Source organism: Callionymus lyra, chromosome 7 (genome assembly GCF_982586985.1).
Source record: "Callionymus lyra chromosome 7, fCalLyr1.hap1.1, whole genome shotgun sequence".
NCBI lineage: Eukaryota > Metazoa > Chordata > Actinopteri > Syngnathiformes > Callionymidae > Callionymus > Callionymus lyra.
In genome coordinates, this window is record NC_141824.1 from 22,855,633 (window position 1) to 22,877,992 (window position 22,360).

At 42.0% G+C, this 22,360-nt stretch overlaps 4 protein-coding genes across 5 annotated transcripts; 2 read left to right on the top strand and 2 right to left on the bottom strand.

The window, feature by feature from the left end:
* Positions 1–2: 2 nt before the first annotated feature.
* six9 (SIX homeobox 9) lies at positions 3–1,388 on the bottom strand. Of its 2 annotated transcripts, none has more exons than XM_087795784.1 (3): positions 922–1,388; positions 667–827; positions 3–108 (listed from the first exon to the last, which is right to left on the bottom strand). In XM_087795784.1, the coding sequence occupies exons 1-3, from the start codon at positions 1,309–1,311 to the stop codon at positions 99–101; spliced, it is 561 nt and encodes a 186-aa protein (XP_087651910.1). In that variant the 5' UTR covers positions 1,312–1,388; the 3' UTR covers positions 3–98. The 2 variants fall into 2 exon arrangements, with proteins under 2 accessions (XP_087651910.1, XP_087651909.1); XM_087795783.1 differs by having other exon boundaries at positions 609–827.
* A 160-nt stretch (positions 1,389–1,548) lies between these two features.
* Positions 1,549–8,618, bottom strand: six5 (SIX homeobox 5). Its single transcript, XM_087795598.1, has 3 exons — positions 7,766–8,618; positions 4,915–6,272; positions 1,549–4,182 (listed from the first exon to the last, which is right to left on the bottom strand). The coding sequence occupies exons 1-3, from the start codon at positions 8,440–8,442 to the stop codon at positions 3,533–3,535; spliced, it is 2,685 nt and encodes an 894-aa protein (XP_087651724.1). The 5' UTR covers positions 8,443–8,618; the 3' UTR covers positions 1,549–3,532.
* A 1,486-nt stretch (positions 8,619–10,104) lies between these two features.
* On the top strand, positions 10,105–12,266 carry tbcb (tubulin folding cofactor B). The gene is made up of 7 exons (XM_087795547.1): positions 10,105–10,236; positions 10,572–10,725; positions 10,795–10,938; positions 11,055–11,151; positions 11,226–11,417; positions 11,610–11,682; positions 11,765–12,266. The coding sequence occupies exons 2-7, from the start codon at positions 10,606–10,608 to the stop codon at positions 11,877–11,879; spliced, it is 741 nt and encodes a 246-aa protein (XP_087651673.1). The 5' UTR covers positions 10,105–10,236; positions 10,572–10,605; the 3' UTR covers positions 11,880–12,266.
* A 260-nt stretch (positions 12,267–12,526) lies between these two features.
* clptm1 (CLPTM1 regulator of GABA type A receptor forward trafficking) lies at positions 12,527–21,809 on the top strand. Its single transcript, XM_087795926.1, has 14 exons — positions 12,527–12,613; positions 15,540–15,670; positions 17,094–17,217; positions 17,308–17,466; positions 17,690–17,807; positions 17,889–17,974; positions 18,420–18,540; positions 18,607–18,851; positions 18,913–19,006; positions 19,089–19,279; positions 19,352–19,447; positions 19,514–19,649; positions 19,840–20,007; positions 20,770–21,809. Exons 1-14 carry the CDS (start codon positions 12,563–12,565, stop codon positions 20,946–20,948), a joined length of 1,899 nt encoding a protein of 632 aa, XP_087652052.1. The 5' UTR covers positions 12,527–12,562; the 3' UTR covers positions 20,949–21,809.
* Positions 21,810–22,360: the final 551 nt, after the last annotated feature.

Consider the following 22,360-nt stretch of genomic DNA (forward strand, 5'->3'; position numbering starts at 1 on the left):
TCCAGGCCTGAAATGTATTTATTTTTGTGATGAACTGAAGGTGAAAGGTCAACGTCGGAGTGATCGCAAACTTCCTCAGGGTTTGTCCTGGAGCCACATTATAGGAAACTGCAACAAAATAGAACAGATAGATGACTTGTCTTAAACTCATGGCGTGGGTCCAAATCTGGCCCCCCAAAGTAGATGAATGTTCATGTTGATAAGGTTAATTATTTAGATCCCAGTATTTAAAATGAGGATTTACAACAATTAGAGTAAAACTGATGTTGAAGTAAAGGAAGTAAAAAAAAATTGGTAAAGGACAAACACAAAAATAATGAAGATTGAAGTTGAGCCTTAAGGAAGGTAAAGACAAAATCTAAAAATCTTCTCGAAAACATTAAACTCTTAAGACAATTTTCCAGCTTTACAATCAAGTGGAGAAAATTCAATTTGTTTATCTATTTCCATATATTTTCAGCCTGTGATCCTGCAAGTCGGAAAAAATATGTTACATTTGAAATGCTAAAATCATTATCATGAGTCTTTAAACTTGAGAAATCAATAATCAATGAGTTTGGGTTAAAAGGGGGTGTTCTTGTTTGGGTTGGAACAAAAACCTGCACCACCTTTGAGGACCAGTTTGGAGACCCCTGGCTCTAGTGAAGGTCATGAGTCGGCACTGACCCCTGTTGGTCTGTTGCTCTGTCCCTCTGCCGACGGTTCTTAAACCAGTTGCCGACCTGGGTTGTGGTCAAGCCCGTTGCCATAGAAAGCTCTCGCTTCTCCCACAAGGATGGATAGGGTTGTTGCCGGTACCAGTCTCGGAGAATGCTCCGTGACTTCTCCTGTGGACGCATCAATTATATAGAAACTTTAAAAAAATGTTGTTTTGAGTATTGTTTTCTGCTCTTTGCCTCGACTGTGAAACGCTGTCAGTACCTTGAAGCAGTAGCTGGTCTCCTCTCCATCCCAGATTGTATGTGGAAGGGGGAACTTTCTCCTGACTCTGTATTTCCCCACGGCCCCCAGGGGGCGCCTTCTCTGCCTCTCGGCCTCGATGTAGTGGGCTCGCAGCCACAGCTGCTGCATGAGCGGGTGGCTGCTCGGGGAGAAGTGGAAGCCCTCCAGCAGAGAGTAGAGCTCCGGGAAGCGCCTCTGGTGAAAGGCCACGGCCGCCTTGGCCTTCAGCACACTCTCCATCTCCCCCGAGCAGGAGGGGGGCGGCGAGGCAGCAGGGAGGCCGTGGAGGAAAGACGTCAGGCGGTCCAGGTCTCCGGTCTGGAGCAGGACCTCGCACACGCAGACCACCTGCTCGGCTGTGAAGATCATCTTCACGGGAGTGAAAGATCTTCCTTCTCCGTCACCTCCGGAGCGTCTGAACCCGCCAGCGTGTCCATCTCTCACCTGCCCAGGTAACTAGACACCTTCTGCACTACAACAACACACCCTTGTGTCAACACGGACACAACTCGCCTGCACGGGTCGGCTCTGACCGGGAACACATTTGAATATCATTTCCTTTTCAAATGAGGAACCAAATCAACCGTGACAACCACTTTTACGAATGTAGTTTATTACAATGTCATGTAACATGAAAAATAAAATGATTTTATATATAAAAAAGTTACACACACACACACACACACACAAACCATGAACAGACACATTCCCTTTAAAAAGTACAAAATACATGATCTTTGGTTATTCTGGAGTCGGATTTGTCAGGTAGGAGGAGGAGAATCTCAACGGGTACAAATGTGCGTCAGCCTGCTCTGGCTGGTGACAAACTTTGGTAAGAAATGGCTCAAACACAAAACAAAAACAAGATTCCCTTTGTACCTCGAGGACGCTCAGTAAAGTCCATCTGTCCGATCACCATGTACATCTAAAGAAGGCTAACCATTGTCCGAGCTTTCTTCCTATGAACCTTCAGATAAAAAAGAAGAGTATTGATTGATTGATACACAGTTAAATAGGTTAAATGAAAAAGAAAGAGGAAGATTAATTATTTAAAAGAACACGGCCATTTCGTGAATACACACTTTTGTGTGTCTATGTACCGTAAATGGCCAAAGGTGTGAGCGCTACCTGCGTCTTGACAGTGGAGAGTCTTTAACTAATATATCACAGATGACACACAATCATTGGTTTTTGGGGTTGCTAGTTTTGGGCACAAAAACAACTAGGTTTACGAATTTAAAATAAAAAAAAGTCACCATTGCTACTTCCTTGAAACAAACCCACTTATTTCTTACTCCTGGTTTACAAGGATAAGTTTAACTACAAAGCTCATGATTTGATACGAAAAAAAAAATATTTTCAACAGATCTTTACTATTGCCAGAGACATCCCTTCTTGACCCATGTTACTCCTAATACCATCTTCTTGACCTGTGCAATGGAAGATCTGGCTAAGATCCTTAAAACATCTTCAATTTTCCAGAACATTGACCCATTTCTGGTGCATTTTGAGCCGTGGACACGACAACATGCTAGCATTTAGTGTAAAAAAACGAATAAAGAAACTTTAAAAAGTTTACTTGTCAAGCTGATTGTTCCCATTTTGTCTTTTAAAGTAATTTTACAATCCTGAACGCATCTTAAATTTCATTTGTGCGTCAGCAGTGACTTGTATAAAAATGGATAAATTGATTAATCCCAACACTGTCAAGAGCAGCGCGGCGTAAACATGGTGTGAACGAAATGTGCAAAATATACAAACAAGAGATAAGGGGCCGTTGCTTCCAAAAGTCTAGACCATCAACACGGAGACTAGCGGTCCCGACGTTTGGTCTGGTGTACAAAATAAAGGCACTTCAAAGTCTGAGGTGGGCGGTATCATGTGGTAACATTAGTGAAGCTTTGGTTCGTCTCCCAAATGCACTGGCTTCATCCAAGCATAGTGTCTTTTCAGAGGTCTACAAAGATATTTAACATATCTAGCTTTTGGATTTGAAGACACAAAGTAACTGCTGGGTCATTTTCCTGGAGTGTTGAGGTTGGTCTACAATCATTAACAATAGCGAGTGATAACAATCCCTCCGAAAACTGTAACAACGTCCCACACTTTCAACCATTTATCGTCCTCCTAAACGACAGGAGCTCACGTGTCTTTTCCCTTTGAGTGTTCCAGTCGGAGAGCTGGTGACGAGTGGAGGCAAATGTACCATTTTATGACTAGCAAGAGCGACCTGAAAATCCTCATTTTCATAAAGCGATAAGTGCCTTAATGTGCGACTGCTGAGCACTCTTCTCTACAGGTGGTCTACTTTCTGTCATGCTCACTTAAGGTTTAACCAATGAAACACTGTGTAGAACAAAAGGCACGTGGATGGGGACTCAATAAGGCACAGGGGTTCATAAAAGGCACGTTCTGATTGAAGCTTGTTGGATTGGCTGGTCTGGACGAAAGGCATTTAAAAAAGAGGCAAGATCCCCAACACTTGCGAAGGGACATTCCTAAAGAAAATACCTCTCAAGGCCACCTTAGTGTTCTGGTCTGGTCAGAAGACTACAAAAGTTCTGGGGAGTTTTTTCCACACATCATTCGTCTACAAACCCAAATCCTCGTCCACGGGGACGGACTGCAGCTGAGTCAAAATCTTGGAGTCTCCGTCCATGTCCTCGGGGTGTCCCAGGGGTGAGCCGCCGCCCCCCCGCTCCGGGGACGGGCTTCCCAAAAGAAGCGACTCCCCCAGAAGCGAGGGGTCGACGGGGAGGTCCGCCTTCCCGCGGACGTCAAACAACGTCATGCCGGCGGATGTGGAGAGGGAGACGGGGCTCCAGGCCGGGTGAGGTTGGGGCGTCACTCCACCGTACATGGGGCTGAGAGCGAGCAAGTTCTCCGGGGTGAGACCGTTGGACGTCAACGGGACGACGGGGGAGTCGAGCGTGTTCTGGGAGTGGATGACCGGAGTCTGGATGGTCGATATGGCAGATTCTCCCAGACAGTAGGGAGGAGACGAGTTGAAGACGTTCAGAGGGGAGGTCGTGAGGACCGACGGCGTGTGAGCCGAGGTGGCGAGAGGCTGAGAGACGGCCGGGGGTTCAGAGGGGGCGAGAGCGGAACCCACCCCGATGTTTGAAGCTTCGGGCACCGGCTGGAGTGGAACGCTGGTGAGTTGGATTCCTGCTGGGATTGTGAGAATCAGCTTTCCTTGCTGGACACTCAGGTACGGACCTCCGCCCAGGAGGAGGTTACCTGAAACCAGAGAGAGACGACATGAATGGTACGACTCATTCTCTGCAGTCGGTTCTTGTATTTGAAACCGATATTATTCCCTCGTGAAAAAAGATCAGAAAAACAACATTTCCTCCCATATGAGTCAAGAAAAAAAACACAAGCTTACACAACTAAAGGCAGCGGCGTCCAAACACTGATCTCACACCAAGAGTTAGCTTGGAAATAAAACTTCAAAATAAAAGCTCAGATATCAGGAATCGGCAAAGGCACAAGCAGTGACTTTTATTTTTACTATTAAACTCTGATAAATACAGTTTATTGCAGAACACGCAAGCCACTGGCTAGAAGGAGAGCAAAGGTTCACAAAGTCTAAATATTTAAGGCCAAACCCAAATGTTTAGATTCAATAAACCTCTTTTTTCCTAGTTAGGAAAACCCAGATAATGCAGCGTATTAAAGCTAAAGATAGCGAGAACAAAGAGGCAGCATTCATCTTTCTGTGAAGAAACTTGCACAGTTCGTGGCATTGACCGACTATTTTTCAGTATAATTACAGGGAAAACAACTTAACTACAGTGGCATCAGTAAACATAATTTGGACACTTTATTGGTTGCGTTTTTTGGCATGTTTCCTGCAAGTTGTTACACATAATTTAGGTTTTTATGCTGTTTTTTTTACAACCTCAAACCTTCACCAAAGTGAAAAGTGAAAGTGATAGTTCTGATAGTGTGTCAGAATAGAATCGTTACCTTGAGGACTCGTGGGGAGTTGAATGATCCCGGAGTTGATGAATTGCACTCCAGGAGCCACGCCTGTGGGGGGCCTCGGCTGGTTGATCCTGATGGGGCTCCCTCCGGCCGCAGAGGTCAGTATCTTTAAAGGTACTGGGGCAGAAGGGATTGAAAGAGGGGGGGCCGCAGGGACCACCTGTGGGAAAGAGATGGTGGAAGTCGCCTGAGTGGACGAGACGGGGACGAGCTGAGGCATCGAGAGGGAGACCAACTTGGTCGGGGAGCAGCTTTTAGCCTGAGGGAGGGACCCCACTTCTGTGGGGGGTACAAACGAGATGTTCTGCGATGTTTGGATTTTGCTCTGCGGGGTAGAAAAGGTCTGGTCCAGCAGCTGCTGGGGCATGACCACGTGCGGGTGTTTAGGGTTGGAGTGCTGCGAGATGGAGACTAATGTGGGGGTACCTTCCATCAGGAGGGGGTTCTGCCGCTGCATTGTCTGGTCAACGGTCATCTGCGGACTATGAAACTGAGCGAGAGGCGAGGTAAGTGAGGACACTGGGACCAGCTGAGGACATTGGGAGACCTGAGTTCCCGATGAGTGCTGGACCAGATGAGAAACGGGGATCCCCTGGATGGACGGCACGACCTGCGGCAAGGAGAGGACTTGGGGGGTGGAGAGGGTGGTGTTGACCACGGTGCTGGAGGGGGTCAGCTGAGAGCCGGAGGAAGTGAAGAGGACATAATCTCCTGGGTGACCCGGGGTGGACTGGGCTGTGCTGGAGAGGGTCAATCCAGATGAAAGAGTGAGGGGTCCCTGGCTCTGTGGGGGTTGAGTTAAGACCAGAGACGGAAGGCTGGTCGGAGACAATGTGGGCGACGACGGCGACAAAGATGAAGAAGACGAGGACAATGTATGGCTTTCTTGTTTGACCATCAAATCTTCTCGAACCCTCCTGAGACCCTCGGCCGTCTCCGTTTTGACGTGAAGAGGGTGGGAGGCGTGCCGGGTCAGGACCGACGTGGTCTTACAGCTCAGAACCGCCGGAAGGTTGCTGGACTCCTGCTTGGTGATGACCTGGGCTCCGTTCAGCATCAGCGGAGAGTTGGGGACGGGACTGAGCGTGACCGTCTGGCCGTCGCCCAGGCTCAGCCCGTTGATGATGACGCTCCCGCCGCCGCCGCCCGAGATCAGAGAGTTCCCGTTGAGCAGCAGCGGCTCAGACGTGGTCAGGAAGCCGCCGGAGCCGTTGAGGATGATCGGACCGGCGGCGCTGCACGGCACCGCCGACAGCGAGAGGACGGAGGTCTGAGTGGAGGACGGCTCAGGCGTGTCGTCCATCGCCTCGTCCTCGGTGCTGTGGTTCCCGTCGGACTCACTGTAACCAGAGAGAAGAGATCGTGGTCAACCCTTGACAGACACTTTAAAGACACATTAAGAGGTCAAAGAACCATAAATATGATCAAACACAATTCATGGGAATAAGTCGGCCATCATGGTTCATCGTGTACAACTCTAGATTCGTTGTGTAGTGAGCAACACGGTAGATAAAAGTATTTATCTCAGATAACAATGTACACAAATGTTAAATGGACGTTTAGCCAAATTTATGATTGAAGATGTTAAAATGTTGAATAATTATAGGACGTAAAATGGTGTAAAAAACACAGCGGTCCCTCGTTTATCGTGGGGGATGTTTAAATTTAAAAAATCACCGGTTTAAAAAAAAAAAAAAGAACTTTTTGGTTCCTGCAGTTTTCTACAGTTCATTAAGAGTTAAAGTACCATGTGTAAAACAAAGAATAATCCACTAGAAGGCAGGAGATGAACCGTGATATGACGAGGGACCACTGTAAGGTGGAAGGTTTTCTGATTTCACATACAAACCAAATGTAATGGTTAATAAACAAAATAAGAACAACGTAAAATGGTGAGCGGTTGAACACATTTGCTCATGAGCAGTTTTACTCGTGGTGACCACATAAATATAGCTAGAAATAACAATGTTTGACCAGCTAGTTGCACAGTTCCAGGATCTGGTTTAATGCTGAAAACAAAAGGAGAATAAAACCTAGAAAACTACAGTTGTCGAGCTAATTATTTCAAAATGTTCTCATTGTATGTAATTTACTAGAAATACTTCTAATCTGGAGTATTTTAAATTAAGTATAGTACTTTAACAAAATCTGGACACATCCAGTGTCAAGTTCCTGATTCTACGGTGCTGTGATGCATTTGTTTTTACTTACTGTACCAACTTAAAATTATCTTTGATCACACATTTCTGATAACAAACAGTCAAGGTTTGTGTCGCCATCATAGTCGACATAACCACGACTTGACACGACCTTAAAAGTTACACTAGTTAACGCTGACACAACAATGTGATCCAAGCAAATGTTTCCCTGTTTGTACAACCTGGTGAAATAAATAGAAATTGACTCTTGAAATGTTTCATTACCATGATATTCAAGAAGGTTTTTGGTGTGAACATAAAAAAGTAAAAGGCGTTTACACAAATAAACTTGACCAAATAGTTCCACCTATAATAATTAAAGTGCCGTTTATTATTCTAACACGTTTGGTTTATAAATTATTGTTTTTTTAAGTAAGACACATGACGTCATGCGTCAGGTGTGGTCGTTAATAATCATTTCATTCTAAACTCTTATCTGACCACTTCTCGTGAAGGCATCCTGACAATGTCCTCCGAGGGGTCCTCTGAGTGTGGCCCCCCGGGGGGGGCACCAGGACATGTTCCGTCAGAGAAATTCGAGCCCCAGTGTCTGATCTCACATTTCATAACAAAGCCACACGCTCGAGGTCCTGGACCTGCGGGACCTGCTGACAGGACAGGTCGCGTGTACCCACCTCTTGCTGTGGCTCCCAGGGGTCCTCTCTCTCTGCCTGCGGTTCTTGAACCAGTTGCTGACCTGTGTGAGGGACAAGCCGGTCAGTTTGGCCAGGTTCTTCTTCTCGTCCGGGGTCGGGTACCTGTTGCCCTTGTAGCAGTCTTTCAAGGCGTTTCGGGATTTCTCCTTAAAACAATACACGGTCTCCTCCCCGTCCCAGATGGTCTTGGGCAGGGGGAACTTCTTGCGGAGTCGGTACTTGTCCACGGCGCCCAGGCTGCGGCCGCGGGACCTCTCCGCCTCCTTGTAGCGGGCTCGCAGGTACAGGTCCTGCAGGAACCCATGGTTAGACGGGTGGAAGTCGTGGCCCTCCAGGAGCGCGTAGAGCTCGGAGAACTCCTCGCGGTGGAAGGCCACCAGGGCCTGGGCCTTGAGCAGGGTCTCGTTGCCACGTAGCAGCTCGGAGGAGCGAGGCACGGTGGACAGGAACCTCCACAGACGGTCCACATTGCCCGCCTGCAGGAGGGCCTCGCACAGACACGAGACCTGGTCCGTGGAGAAGCTCAGCGCGGACTTCTGGAAACTTTGGAACAACTCCTCCGAGACCAGAAGGTTCTCCTCGGCGCTCTCTGCCGCCGCGGGTTCATCCGAGCTGTTCTCCGACGGTTCTGGAGACTCTAGAGACAAGGAAGCCATTTTTAGTTTAACTTTTTTTTTTCTCCTCCTGTGTTTCCTCCTCCTCGCTCCCTCCCTCCGAGCCTCTCTCTCCCATTCTCTCCCCCGCAGACGAGCCACTCGTGAGGCTGCCAGCTCCGGGGTCACGCCCCAAAACTCTTTGTTAGACGTTTGTTTACTGAAGTCACCGACAAACTTCCTGCTCGAGTTATATTAACTTATTTCAATCCAACATTATACAACACACTGCAGCTGTTGAAACGTGTTTGGTTATATAATATATTTTAACTTGTGTGTTCAGAGAACTATTAGATGCAATATATTAGTATTTTTAATATGCAAACAAATGCATATTTATTTGTCATTGAAAGGTTAGTAATCACACAAGTATAGATTATTGTTAAGTGTTAAGTATTTTGTGGAAATTGGACTTCAATAAAAACCGTTTTTTGCATCATGTACAATACCTATTTGTTTTAATTTATAACTTTTTTTAAATGTAATTTTATAATTACTAATACCATAGCTTAATACATTGTTTTTTAGATTGTATCATCTTGTTCTTTCTCTTTATTTCTCTTTTTTCTTATTTTATTTTGATTATTTTTTATGAAAAAATGCTGTATTTGCTGTGGATAATTTGGAAAAAAAAAAAAAATTCCCGAAGGAGACCTCCTGAGGGATCAATAAAGTTCTACCTAACCTAACTCTACGAGGTATGCAGTGTTAACATGTGTTTATTGTTGTTTCAGAAATATACATTTAATAACTGAAAATAAAATACGCAACATAGCAAAAAAATGGAAATATGTACTTCAATGTTGCTTCTTTCTACAATGTCATAACTCACAAATACCATAACTTAATACTTAATACATTGTTTTTAGATTCTTGTTCTTTCTCTTTATTTCAATTTGTTCTTGATTATTTTTTTATGAAAAATTGCTGTATTTGCTGTGGATAATTTGGAAAAAAAACAATTTCAATCAATAAAGTTCTACCTAAACTAACTCTACGAGGTATGCAGTGTTAAAATGTGTTTATTGTTGTTTCAGAAATATACATTTAATAACTGAAAATAAAATACGCAACATAGTTGTTGTTTTTGTGGTGACTGAATAATAAAAAAGATAAATATGTACTTAAATGTTGCTTCTTTCTACAAGGTTAGCATCAATTATTATTATTATTATTTTTAATTAAAGAAATTAAAAATTTTGAAAATTCTGCTTGATTTTCATTGATATTTTGTGTTTCATGGAGCAATGTTTTTTTGTTTCACCTTTTTTCAACCGAATGGCTCGACTGGTGCTTTGAATTGCTTCCTAGTGCAAATGTATAACAACAATTCACATTTTAACACACACATAAATGTGAATTAAATTCAAGAAAACTAAAGAAATAATACAAAAACAAAGAGTTTAGTCTTTCATTTGTAGATTTACTCCACAGCGCTACGTAGTGGCTATGCAGCAATTCTGCAACGTAGTAACTTAATATTATGCTGCTCTTATAGGCAGTTTAAAAGGAGAAATGTATACCAAAAACAAAAAAAAACAAAAAAGTTGAAAAGTAAAAGGGATAGTTCTTATTTTTCGTCGACATGCAAGCGTTGCTGACGATCACTCCTGACCATTTGGCGGCGCTATCGCACAATCTCATTATCTGCCCGTCAATTTATATAGCGAAGGAGAACTAGCGGAAGCGTGGAAGAAGACGCACCTTATTCGTTTCTTTTGTAAACATTAAGTGACAGATTTATTTGGGGGTGTATACTATAGGGTTTCTTCTAACACCAGTGACACTATTCTTAAGGTTTGGAATATTTACAAGCAAATCTCTTTTATTCGTTAGTAAGTAGCCAACGTGACTGTGGATGCTAAGCAACCAAGTAGCGTATGGTTGGTCCCGAGATATACAACCAGCTGACTCATCTTGTTTATTATTACAGCGAATAGTTTTTTGAAAATGTAAGTAGTTATTTAAATGCTAAGTCATGAAGCTAGTGTCGAATCTACGAGGAATTTCATGAGCTTTATATGAGCAACGAAGTAGTAGTTTCATATTGTTTAGCTATCCTTTTTTGGTTGATGATTTAATGCCCAGTAACCAGGTCAACTGTGAATTATTTCTCCATTTTTTTTCTGCAGTCATATAAATATTTGAAGCTCCACGATCAGAAACATGGATGGGGGACTGGCTGTCACGTCCAGTCAATATGTAAACGTCACCTTGACAACCTCCATCAGTTCCTTTGAGGTCGCCAAGAGATATGATAAAGGCATCACTATAGGAGACCTCAAGGTGTGTATCTGTTACTTGGTACTTTTGTTTCTTGATCTTTGAACTTTTTAATTGTTTCACTTAATGTAGCGGAAACTGGAAATGGTTGTGGGTGCGCCTTCTTCTTCCATGGACCTTGAATTGTACGGCACAAGCAACAATCTTCTGCAGAAAATGGACAACAATGAAGCCCTGCTGGGTTCTTATCCTGTGGATGATGGTTGCAAAATACATGTGAGTGTTCCTGATATTTACATCAAATCCTGGATAGTACGTGGTTTGATATCATTTAAGGGAAGGTAATGTTTTGACACTTTCACCTTGATATATTTTTTCACTTTCTTAAACAGGTAATTGATCGAAGTGGAGGAACAATGAATGAGTTTAGTGATGTTTCAAAAGTGGAGAAATTTGAAATATCTGATGAAGCGTACGATAAAAGAACAGGTACAGTCTGATGCGTATCAACCTTCTTAGGCTCTTAAAACCAGTTAATCAAGTATTTTCTGTGTCTTGTTCAGATACCGTGCGCTCAGTTTTTAAGAAACAACATGTTGGTAAATATAACGAGGAACGGATGGCTGCTAAGAAGGCTGAACTAGCTGCTCGGGAGGAGGAGAATAAAGTGGCTGCTGAAGCCATTTCTTCTGGCAACAGATGTCAAGTGCAGACGCCTGGTCACCCCACAAAAGTTGGCACAGTGATGTATGTTGGTAAGTGATTCACTTGTCTCTAGACAGAACTTCGACCCTTAAGTTGAACTGATGAACATGTGTAAGCTGATTAACTCTGAAATTTACTTCAAATTAGTAAAGATAAAAATGAAAAAATAGTCCTCAGGGAAATTGTTTCTCATTCACATTTATAGGTTTATATAGTAAAACAATGTTGTGTGTTGTTTACAGGAACAACGGATTTCAAGCCAGGGTTTTGGGTGGGTGTCAAATATGATGAGCCTCTTGGTAAACATGATGGCAGGTAAGAGCCTTTTGTAAATCTGCTGACCTCAAGCAACCCCAGGCCTTTCTTTGACCCTGTTGTTTGATTCCTCTCTCCACAGTGTTGACGGAAAACGCTACTTTGAGTGTGAAAACAAATACGGAGCGTTTGTCAGGCCAACGCAAGTAACTGTGGGAGACTTTCCGGAGGAGGACTATGGTTTAGATGAGATCTGATGATGTTCATGGAATATTCATTTGGTTAAGGCTTTATCATTTCAGTGCCTCTTTAGATGACACAAATTCTACTGCAAAAAAAACAACACAAAGGCAGATATATCCTGACATAGAACAGAGGTCCTGGTGCATGTGATGGAAACCTGCGATTAAACAAAGTCAAAGTGTTTTCTTAATATGATGTATTCAACTTTTATTTACATGGCCGATGCAAATGGGTTATAAGTTATATGTCTCTACATTAACACTGATTCTTGTTTAAGTTTAATAAATGACTTGGGCTTTTCTTTTTTTTTGCACTATACTTTTGTTAAATTTGAATGTTTGTCTTTATAATGGATCAACTAAACACAGCAACGACTAGGTTAATAAAACGTGTACACGGTATATGTTGTCTGCGTCAAAATAACGGTTGCAAAAAAATAACTCAACTCAGTCTACAATAAACACAATTTAAAAAAAATCTTTTTTGTCTTCATCTTTCTTTGTAAATGTTTACATTACACTTAACATATTATTTCTGAAGTGCTGATCAAACACGTATAATAAACGTTCGAACAAGCGTGATCAACTGACTCTCCGAATGGCTCGTCACCGTAAAGACGTCACGTGTGTGACCTCTCGCGAGACCTCGCTCAGTCTCCTAGCTTCCCGTGTGATTGTGTGAGAGGAGACGAGGAAAGATGGCGACGCAGGAGAGCGAAGCAGCGAGCGCCTCAGAAACCAACGGCGAGGTAAAAAACCCCAATGTTTAATGACGATTGTGAATCCGTACACGTGTGGGCCGACAGAGGAGGGGTCCGCGTCCGACGGAGCGAGACAGTGTCGGCCCGTTTAACGTCCCGCACGAGACCCAGTGACGTCGCTAGTGCCGGTCGCTTTTAAAACGACCCCCTCCTGTCGTGGTCGCGGTGTCTGGGATGTTTTTCTGTAAACGCGTCGATTTTGCGGCAGTGACAGCGTTATTACGTTGACCGTCACACGATGAAGGGTCGCTGACACCCAGGCGGTCCTCCTCACGAGGGGGACCGGGCAGGAGGCTGCGGTGTGTCCGTGGATTCAAGGCCCGGACATGATCGACGCAGCCTCGGCTTCACTAGCCTGGAGCTGCTCGACACTCTCCGTCACAGAACCGTCACTCTATTCCACCATCTCTAGAAATGATACATTTTAAGATGATATTATTGGCGCTTAAGTTCAATAAAAGCTCTTATGTTTATGGTATCAGAGTTTAAATGTAGGAAGTCCTTCATTTTTTACATATAATTACATTTGAACTACATATTAAAGTGGAATTTAATGAGTAAAATACGTTTTACAAACGTATTGCACTTGATCCAATACTGTTTATTTGCTTCCTGCTTTGAATTGATTTGTGTGTTAAGACTTTAAAGCAGTGTTAGTTTGCCATTTTCTTTTTTGATTTAAAATTAGAATCCATCTTAAAAGTGTATCTCATTTCATACATCGTGGGTGTAAAACTGCCCATATATTCCCAAATGACACCATTACAAATGAAACGGTAATAAATGTGTTAATCTGTTTGGCCTTGGGCCCTTTCCACTGTTACTACCCCCTTCTCTTGTTACGAGAAAGACATGAGAGATTTACAAAAGATAATGAAAGATTTTCAAATATTCTTGCAACATCTTGTAAGGTGGCAGGCCAGTCTCAGTGATGCCTTCACTAACTACTAGTTGCAAATTAATTTATTTTCTGTTAAACGTTAAAAAAAAAGTTTTCTATTGTCAACCACGGCTAGTGCCGTTTATAATACGTGCTGGTAAAACAATAACCGACCTACGGGACACACTATAATAACCATTGATCCTCTGTTAATCATTCACTCTTTCAAAAAACGTAGTCTATAGTTGTCGTATCCTATCTATCTATCTAACGCATCGTTCTGTCTTGACTTCAATGTCTGGCGAAACGGCACCTAGCTTTGAACTCTACCATGTCGTCTTGTCTTTCTCATCTCTTCCTGTCATGAGAAATTATGATGAACGTCAGTTGAACAAAAGACATGCATCGCCTCAAGTGGTTAATCTGTCAGACAAACTTCTGGTTCCCCCGTATGTCTGGGACAATAGGGGAGATTAGATGTTTAGATAGCTATTGACTCTCATGACTAAACATGTGATTGTCTATTGTGTCACCTGAATAGAATGTTGTGTTGTTGAAGGTGAGAGGGTCACACACACACGAGCCTGAAGCTTGTTACAATGGCATGAATGAAATGAAACAACAAAGGATTTTTCAGTATTTGTACATTGAAGTTAAGCTTGCAGACTCATTAAATCTAGGAGTGTGTATTGGCAAGAATCTAGCGTTCGGATACGTGTCATGACAACCCAGAAAATATACAATATATTGCGATACTGCAGACATTTTTGTTGTAAAGTATGATCTATCGTTTTGATCGTAAGTGGTAAAATATATTTGTAAGACGAGAGCAACCACTTGGAGGCAATTCAGTCAAAACGAGAGTTAAAACTGCACAAACATTATGTAAAGGATAGATACCGATTTATAATAACTTATATTTGTAACTGTTCACTGCTCATATTCTATGTTACTTTTAAACCTTATATAATCCATGCCCAAAAGGGAAGGTTCACGGACTGCACATACTACTGTGAGGATTCCACAGTTTGTAAATGACCTTTAACATCTACGACCTTAATTACAACTTCCCCAGACCTGAGATGGTCATCCATAAGTTAAAACAGAACTTCAAATGGTCACTTAGGTCATCTAGAAATGCACTTATCGTAAAACAGGTGTCACCCATTAGTTAGAATAGAACTCCTGTTTATCAGCACCGGGTGGACAAACACAGGCGGTGAGAATCCTGCAGATATTTTGTGTCCCGTGAACCTTCACTTCTTGATATACATTCGAGTTACAATGAGTTACAATGTTGTTCTGGTACGATCTGTTCTTCTGAACAATGCATGAACCTGACCTTGGAAACTGTATTTAAGGTGCTGAGAAACAACTCTCTGCAGCACTTCTGCAGGAGAGGCAACCGTGTGGCTTGTCTTTATATATGTGTCCATAGCTTCAATTGATGTACCAGAGATTCTTGTAATCTGCTTTTTCATCAACAAAAAATTCCTTCATACTCAAAGATCCTGTTTTTACAGATTCTTTCAGGCAAACAAAATCAAACACAACACGGGCAACAACGTAACACCATGAGGGCTCTTTAGCATTATTTAAGAAAACTATATTAAGTCTAAAATGTAACTATAGGCGCTATATAAATAGAGATTATTATTATTATTATTATTATTATAATTTCCACATTAGAAAGGCGCCATATAAATAGAGATTATTATTATTATTATTCAAGTCTGGTATATGTACTACAATTAGGATCCATTTTTTTGTGGCAAACTTGACTTTAATGTGTGCTTGTAAAATGACTTTCTCAGGAAGGGTTCATAATGGAACAAGGGACAGGAGATGACTTTTTTGTTGATCCAGGAAGTCTTTGAAGGTTCTTTGCCAGCAGACTGTTCCTCTGGTCTTTGTTCTCCTGGTTAAATACATTTAGCGCTAACGTTTTTCAAATTTTCATTATGTGCTTCCTCACATGCTTTTGCCTTTGCAAGCCGAATCTGTTTCTCTAATCAGATTGTGTTTTTGTTTCAGGTGAGCAGTAATGGAACTGTTGCGACGACAGACGACCAGGCTGTGGAGACGGCTGCAAATGGACAAGAGGCTCAACCGCCGCCGCAGCCAGCACCTAATGCATGGCAGGTCATCAAAGGAGTGCTCTTTAGGTTGGTTTTTGAATTTTTGACTACAATATAACCCAAAATAATATGGACATAGACTTGTTAAAATGTTCTCTTATTTATGATCCACTATTATTTAATGTTTATTGCTACTCTCTGTGTGATTGTGTGACATTTTGATTCTTCAAGTTTGTCATCGTTTGGTTATACTTCTACAAAATATTGTTTTATTCTGCCTACTTGCATGTTGGTCTGATTCACATGCAGCTGTTGTAGGAGAATCCATTATATATTTTAGTACATATAATAAGTGTGATGAAATGTGGATAGATATAGATGAATAGATAGAACTACCCTCTGGAGGTCTCTTTCGTTAAATTGTTTTTCCAATTAGAACACAGCAACACAGCTGATAGATTCATAAAAATAAAAAAAACAAGAAAAAAGTTTATTTAAATACATTACATTAAATCAATCTAAGTCTAAAGATAAAAGAACATAGATCAAAGAAAAATAACAAAGACAAAGGATACAAAGATTAACATAGAATATCATCATACTTTCACTCTGCTTTTTTCCCCTTGATATTCAACAGCAGTATTGATTAACAACAATAATAATATCTGTAATATATTATTTTGGGGATTTCAACAGATAATCCTTGGTCCTACATTATGACATAATATTGCAATATATTGTATTGTAATTTATTGTGATTATGGATGTAACGGTGTGGGAATTTCATATGCTGTTGTGACCAAAAACGTCATGGTTATCCTTATTATACATATATTGTACAGTATTTTTGGAATTTGCTGAAAATGTTCAAAAAGTACTTTAGGACACTGATGCTCGAACACTGTTTTACTTTCTAAAAAACAATATGCAAGTGTTAACAGAAAAGCTCACCTCTAGTCTACTGTAGGTGTGCTTTTATTCAACCCTCATGCTGACTAAGGGTTGGGATTATTTTAAAGTAATCTGTTTCATTTTAGAGTTATAAACAAATGTTTATCCATTTGAATAAAGCCACTGATGCTCAGTTGTCTCTGTCCAAAACATCCAAATACCTCCATACTGCTATGAGGATAAACTTGTAGCCGCAGTGCAGAGACCTGGATCTTGGGCTACAAACAGATTCAAAATATAGAAATGTATTAACGTTTTTCCAGAACAATTACTCTTGACAAGGCGACAATACAACATGGATTTTATAGACGAGCACCACATAGGTATTTGGATGTTTTTAAATGTCTTTTCGGAGGAATATTAAGACGACGACACCTGAGCACAAGTCACTACATTAAAATGAACATTTTTAACTATAACTCTAAAAAGAAACTGATTACTCTGAAAATAATCCCAACCCTTAGTCGACATGAGGGTGAGTAGAAAATGAGTGAAGTTTGGTTGAATTATCACTTTTCCTTTAAGTTTTTGATCAATTTCTTTTATTATTCTTTTCCAGAATCTTTGTAATCTGGGCCATAAGTAGCTGGTTCCGCCGAGGACCGTCCACCCCCGACCCCACTACGCCGGCCGGTGCACCCAGAGTACCCAGCAGGAACCTCTTCCCCAAAGACACACTCATGGTAGTACCTCCGCTGATGTTAATGATATTAAAAATATCCTTTTTGATGTTTTAAAAACATCTTCTCTCTTGTCCCTCTCTGTGTCCACAGGACTTGTACATCTATCTCTCCCAGGAGGAGATGTTCACTGACTTCAACAACACAGATTCCCTGTTCTGGTTCCACAGGGATCTGGTTTATGGAGACTGGTCCACAGGGGAGGAGGGGGACGGCTGCTACGAGCAGTTCACCGAGATTGATATCCCTGAGGTGAGGCTGAAGGTTAAATTGACAAAGTAACAGTTGTCAGTTTTTTATCTCGCCGTTGGTTCCAGAGGCTCTTGTGCTCAGCTCTCCTGTGACTTTTAAGTATATATTATAACTGTCTATTGTTTTTGATTGTTAAAGCGCTTTGTGACCCTGGTCTGGAAAGGCGCTTTACAAATAACCATTACTTACTTACTTACATGTATATTTTTCTGATACACTGCAGGTCCTTCAACAAAACGGATCCCTTTATATCCACGTCTACTTCACCAAGAGTGGGTTTCATCCGGATCCCAAAAGAAAGGGACAGTACCGGAGACTCTCCACAGTTCACGCCTCACGAAGTGAGCAAAATTGATTTTGTTATTAATGTTTTAATGCAGACACTCAATTCTAATTCATTTTTAAATTCTCTCTGGTTTCAGTGCTCAACAAGTTCAAGCGGAGGAAGTTTCTCAAGACTAAAAACCTGCTCACAGGAGAGACTGAAGCAGATCCGGAGATGATTAAGGTGAGTAGCAGCTTCACCGTGGTCAAAATGATAAAGGCTAGTTATTTGTTTTTGTCTACATGTACTTGTATGAAACTCGAGCCTGTGCAGTCACTTTATGTTGAAAATGTGACTTAAGAAAATGTCTGTGTTTTAGATGAGACAAGGAACCAACACAAAGATAATAAGATGATAGGATTGACAATATCATATCCGACTGAAACTTCCTCTCGTATATAGCTTAAATATACAATTTATACAATTGTCCCACAACTGAAATCATTTTGAACACTAAAAATGTTTGGATCATGTTATTGCAGACGACTAAAACCTTTCATTTTTATGCTAGAAAATGTAGTGACTTTGGCAGGAATGTGAGGGCATAATATCCAGGGCAATACCATGAAGCAGGGGGTGTCAAACACAATCACACAAGGGTCCAAAATATTTTTTATTGTCTTTTCAGCGGGCAGAAAGCCACGGTCCAGTGGAGATCATCAATCACTGGCATCCGAATCTGACCATCAACATGGTGGATGACCACACAGCCTGGGTCAAGGGTTCTGTACCACCTCCACTCGACCAGCGTAAGCCTCTACTTGGACCTCAGTTCGTCAACGACGACGTAAGACAATCTCGTTTGTCTCCTCCAGATGTGAAGTTCGACGCGGTCAGCGGCGACTACTACCCCATCGTTTACTTCAACGACTACTGGAACCTTCAGAAGGACTATTTTCCCATCAACGATACCTTGACCAAGCTGCCGCTGCGACTCAACTACTGCCCGCTGACCTTGTGGCGCTGGCAGCTGTACGCCGCCCAGAACGCTCGCTCGCCCTGGAACTTCCTGCCCGAGGACACTTACGAGCAGTCGGACGAGGATCAAGACTCAGTCAAGGTGCTCATGAGCAAACATCCGTGTTGTTTTGACCAGAGTTATAACATGTTTCATCTTGCAGGTCGCCCTCCTGGAAACCAACCCGTACCTCCTGGGCCTCACCATCGTCGTCTCCATCGTGCACAGCATCTTCGAGTTCCTCGCCTTTAAAAATGGTGCGTCATATGGGCCGCCTTTTTTTTTTTTAATAGCAAACTGTTGACTGCCTTAAATAAACGTCCTCCGTGTCCTTGACAGACATCCAGTTCTGGAACAGCCGCCAGTCTTTGGAAGGCTTGTCAGTGCGATCCATCATTTTCGGAGTGTTCCAGTCGCTGGTGGTGTTGCTCTACATCCTCGACAACGAGACCAACTTCGTGGTGCAGGTCAGCGTCTTCATCGGCCTCCTCATCGACCTGTGGAAGATCACCAAAGTCATGGACGTCAAAGTAAGTTAACCTCGAGATCGCTCATGCTTTGATGTTCTTAATCTTTACTGAAAATGTTTTGTCTCTTCGTAGTTGGACAGGGAAAACAAAATACTCGGGCTCATTCCAAGGCTGGTCTTCAAAGACAAGTCCACCTATGTTCAGTCTTCAACCAAAATCTATGACGACGTAAGTGTCTCTGAAGCTCGTGCAGGTCGACTGTCCACGTGTCTGATGAATCTTGTGTGTTCACAGATGGCCTTCAGGTATCTGTCCTGGCTGCTCTACCCACTGTTCGGCTGCTACGCCATCTACAGCTTATTGTACGTGGAGCACAAAGGCTGGTACTCCTGGGTACTCAGCATGCTCTACGGCTTCTTGTTAACATTTGGTGAGTCCCTCGTCGATCTCTTGTTTTATGACCGTCTGAGGCACCTGTGGGTGTCCAGCCTTGTCGTCGTACATCTCTGTCAGTGTCTCCTCGTTTCACTCTCGCATCATCCTTCCCACTCCCAGCCGACTCGTCTGTATGATCAGAACTCTTCATGGTTAAATTGATTTTTTTTTTCTCTCCGGTTCAGGCTTCATAACAATGACGCCGCAGCTCTTCATCAACTACAAGATGAATTCTGTCGCCCACCTCCCGTGGAGGATGCTCACCTACAAGGCTCTCAACACGTTCATTGATGACCTCTTTGCCTTCGTCATCAAGATGCCCATGATGTACAGGATAGGATGCCTCAGAGACGGTGAGTGACCTCACAAGTATATCTCCTAATATCCAAGTCTTGTGTAATGGCATTTAAATTATGTTTGACGTCTTGTCACTGATGAATGTTAAACCAAACGGCAGCCCTTTTTAGGGACCACAAATTGACTGTTTTGAGGCCAAAACATAAATTAAATTAATGATTTGAAGGCATCAGTGTGACTTAACCAGAATTAAACATTCAAGTATAAAGTGTAATTATAATGTGATTATATATTCATTTTATAATACACTTAATGATTTAAAACATAAAACAAATGTACTTATTTGCAAAGAATGTCTTTACATAAAAAACTAATGTAATTGAAGTTGATAAGGGGGGAAAGCAAAAATACACCAAAATGTAATTAATTATAATTGGTATTAATGGTAACACAAATAAAATGTGCTCTCAGTAACATTTCTATACCATCATGTTGTTGTTCTGAGCACATGAGGGCCAAATGAACATGTAGATCTTGACCAGATAAAGATCATATTTAACATTTTATGTTGAAGGTTTTGTGTAAATGCTGCAGCACAACTCTGAGGTGACAAGTATGATCAGATATGATCGAGATGAAGAAGCTGCCTTGATGTTGATTCCTCTGATGAGAAAGGCCAAAACATACTTTATTTCTGGAGCTGTCAAGTGTTTTAATCGATGTTCTCCGTGACCAGACACGCAGGGATGTCTCTTTGCTATGTAACGGTCAGGGAAAGATGAACTCTGGCCGACAATAACTCTTGTTTCCTCCCGCAGACGTGGTGTTCTTCATCTACCTTTACCAGCGTTGGATATACCGAGTTGACCCCAACAGGGTCAACGAGTTCGGTACCAGTGGAGCGGACCCGAACCAGACCAACGGAGACGCAGTCACGTCTCCTTCTCCTGTCGAAGCCATCACAGACAAACCAGACGAGGAGAAGAAGAAGGATTAAACCCGACGACCTCCCCTAACACCCCCCCCTTCCCACTGTCTCCCACCCTGGCTTTACACGCCGGCGCAAAGATGACTTTTGGGACTTGGCCAGAACTGTCGTCGTTTAGCATTCATGGCCGCCCGCAACTATAAAAAGAAAAAAAGTCACGCAGTTCAACTGTTCCCTCGCTGTTCTGCGTGGATCCACAGAACTTCATCTTCATTGTAGACTTCATTTCTCTTCCCCTTCCTCTCGTTTTGCAGTTCCAGTGAAGTAAAAACAAAACGTGATGTACTGTATTCTGTTTGATTTCCGGAGAGAGCCAGTGTCGTCGGGCAAGCGGGGTTACAGTAATTCATGCAAGGAAAAAAAGAGACTTAAGTGCAACTTTCTGTTCTTCACGTAGCTCCCTTGTGCAATTTTCTTTTCATTCCACGTGAGGACGAGTCGTGCTGGAGGAAAACTGGAACCGCGCTGACTGGAGATCTGCAGTACGCCAGAGTGCTGCCACTATTTTAAACAAATGTTTCATGTTCTGATGACGAACATAAAAACTAACAGCCTTCTAGGTTCGTATGAAAATATTAATATTGTCATTTTTGTTTTGCAGTCACTGAATTGTTTTGTACCTTCTGAGAGTGTAACCGGGTCTCGACCCGCCATGTTGGTTCTATGACAAATTATTTAACAAGCTCCTCCAATCTGAAAGTCTAATCTTCCCTACTGTGATTGGTTTTTGGACCGAGTGAGAAAGTTGTGCGGTTGAAGAATTTACAATGCTGTAAATCCTCGAGGAGGGAGTCATGTTGATACATATTAAATTTTGAACATTCATGTTTATAGTAAAATTTAAGTGTGATTTAAAAAAATTCAAATTAATGTTTGCTTCATTAATTTCTTTGACCACAAAATATCAGAATGTGTTTTCATTAACTGTCTCTTGAGATCTTGAGTTTATATTTTAAATGTGATTTTTTTTTTTTTTTTGAGATCTTGAGATTTGTTTTTTTAAACGCCAAAAATGAGGTGGAAAGTTTGCATCTTTACTTAGTTTTTTTATGGTCAAAGAGTGAAAAGAAAAGGTTCAGTTCCTAGTTTAATGTCCCATGAATACTCCTATTAACCTTCTGGTCATTTTTGAATATTTAACAAAAATACTGATACAGAGTTTGTAGGAGCATTAAACGCTCATAAAGTGCATTTTAATGCAACATGGAAGCCAAATCATGTCCGTTTTAAACTAAGTGTGACCATTTAATTTAAATGACAAGGAAAATAGAAAAAAATCGTCATCTATAAATTTGAAATTAAAAAGTCACGACAAAACTTTTGTGTCACGTTCTAAAGACACCACAGTATTTTAAATGACAAAAGGCTAGTTTAAACTTCTTAGAAAACATTTTGCTTTAAATATTTATCGCCTCAGTGGA

Coding starts and splice junctions, on each gene's coding strand:
- six5 (XM_087795598.1), bottom strand. CDS start 8,442: ATGGCTTCCTTGTCTCTAGAGTCTCCAGAACCGTCGGAGAACAGCTCG. Junction 6,273..7,765: donor CCTGGGAGCCACAGCAAGAG/GTGGGTACACGC, acceptor CTCTGGTTACAG/TGAGTCCGACGGGAACCACA. Junction 4,183..4,914: donor ACTCCCCACGAGTCCTCAAG/GTAACGATTCTA, acceptor CTCTGGTTTCAG/GTAACCTCCTCCTGGGCGGA.
- clptm1 (XM_087795926.1), top strand. CDS start 12,563: ATGGCGACGCAGGAGAGCGAAGCAGCGAGCGCCTCAGAAACCAACGGC. Junction 17,808..17,888: donor CACAGTTCACGCCTCACGAA/GTGAGCAAAATT, acceptor CTCTGGTTTCAG/TGCTCAACAAGTTCAAGCGG. Junction 18,852..18,912: donor AGGATCAAGACTCAGTCAAG/GTGCTCATGAGC, acceptor TTCATCTTGCAG/GTCGCCCTCCTGGAAACCAA.
- tbcb (XM_087795547.1), top strand. CDS start 10,606: ATGGATGGGGGACTGGCTGTCACGTCCAGTCAATATGTAAACGTCACC. Junction 10,939..11,054: donor ATGATGGTTGCAAAATACAT/GTGAGTGTTCCT, acceptor TTTCTTAAACAG/GTAATTGATCGAAGTGGAGG. Junction 11,683..11,764: donor CTTGGTAAACATGATGGCAG/GTAAGAGCCTTT, acceptor CTCTCTCCACAG/TGTTGACGGAAAACGCTACT.
- six9 (XM_087795783.1), bottom strand. CDS start 1,311: ATGATCTTCACAGCCGAGCAGGTGGTCTGCGTGTGCGAGGTCCTGCTC. Junction 828..921: donor AGACCAGCTACTGCTTCAAG/GTACTGACAGCG, acceptor ATGCGTCCACAG/GAGAAGTCACGGAGCATTCT.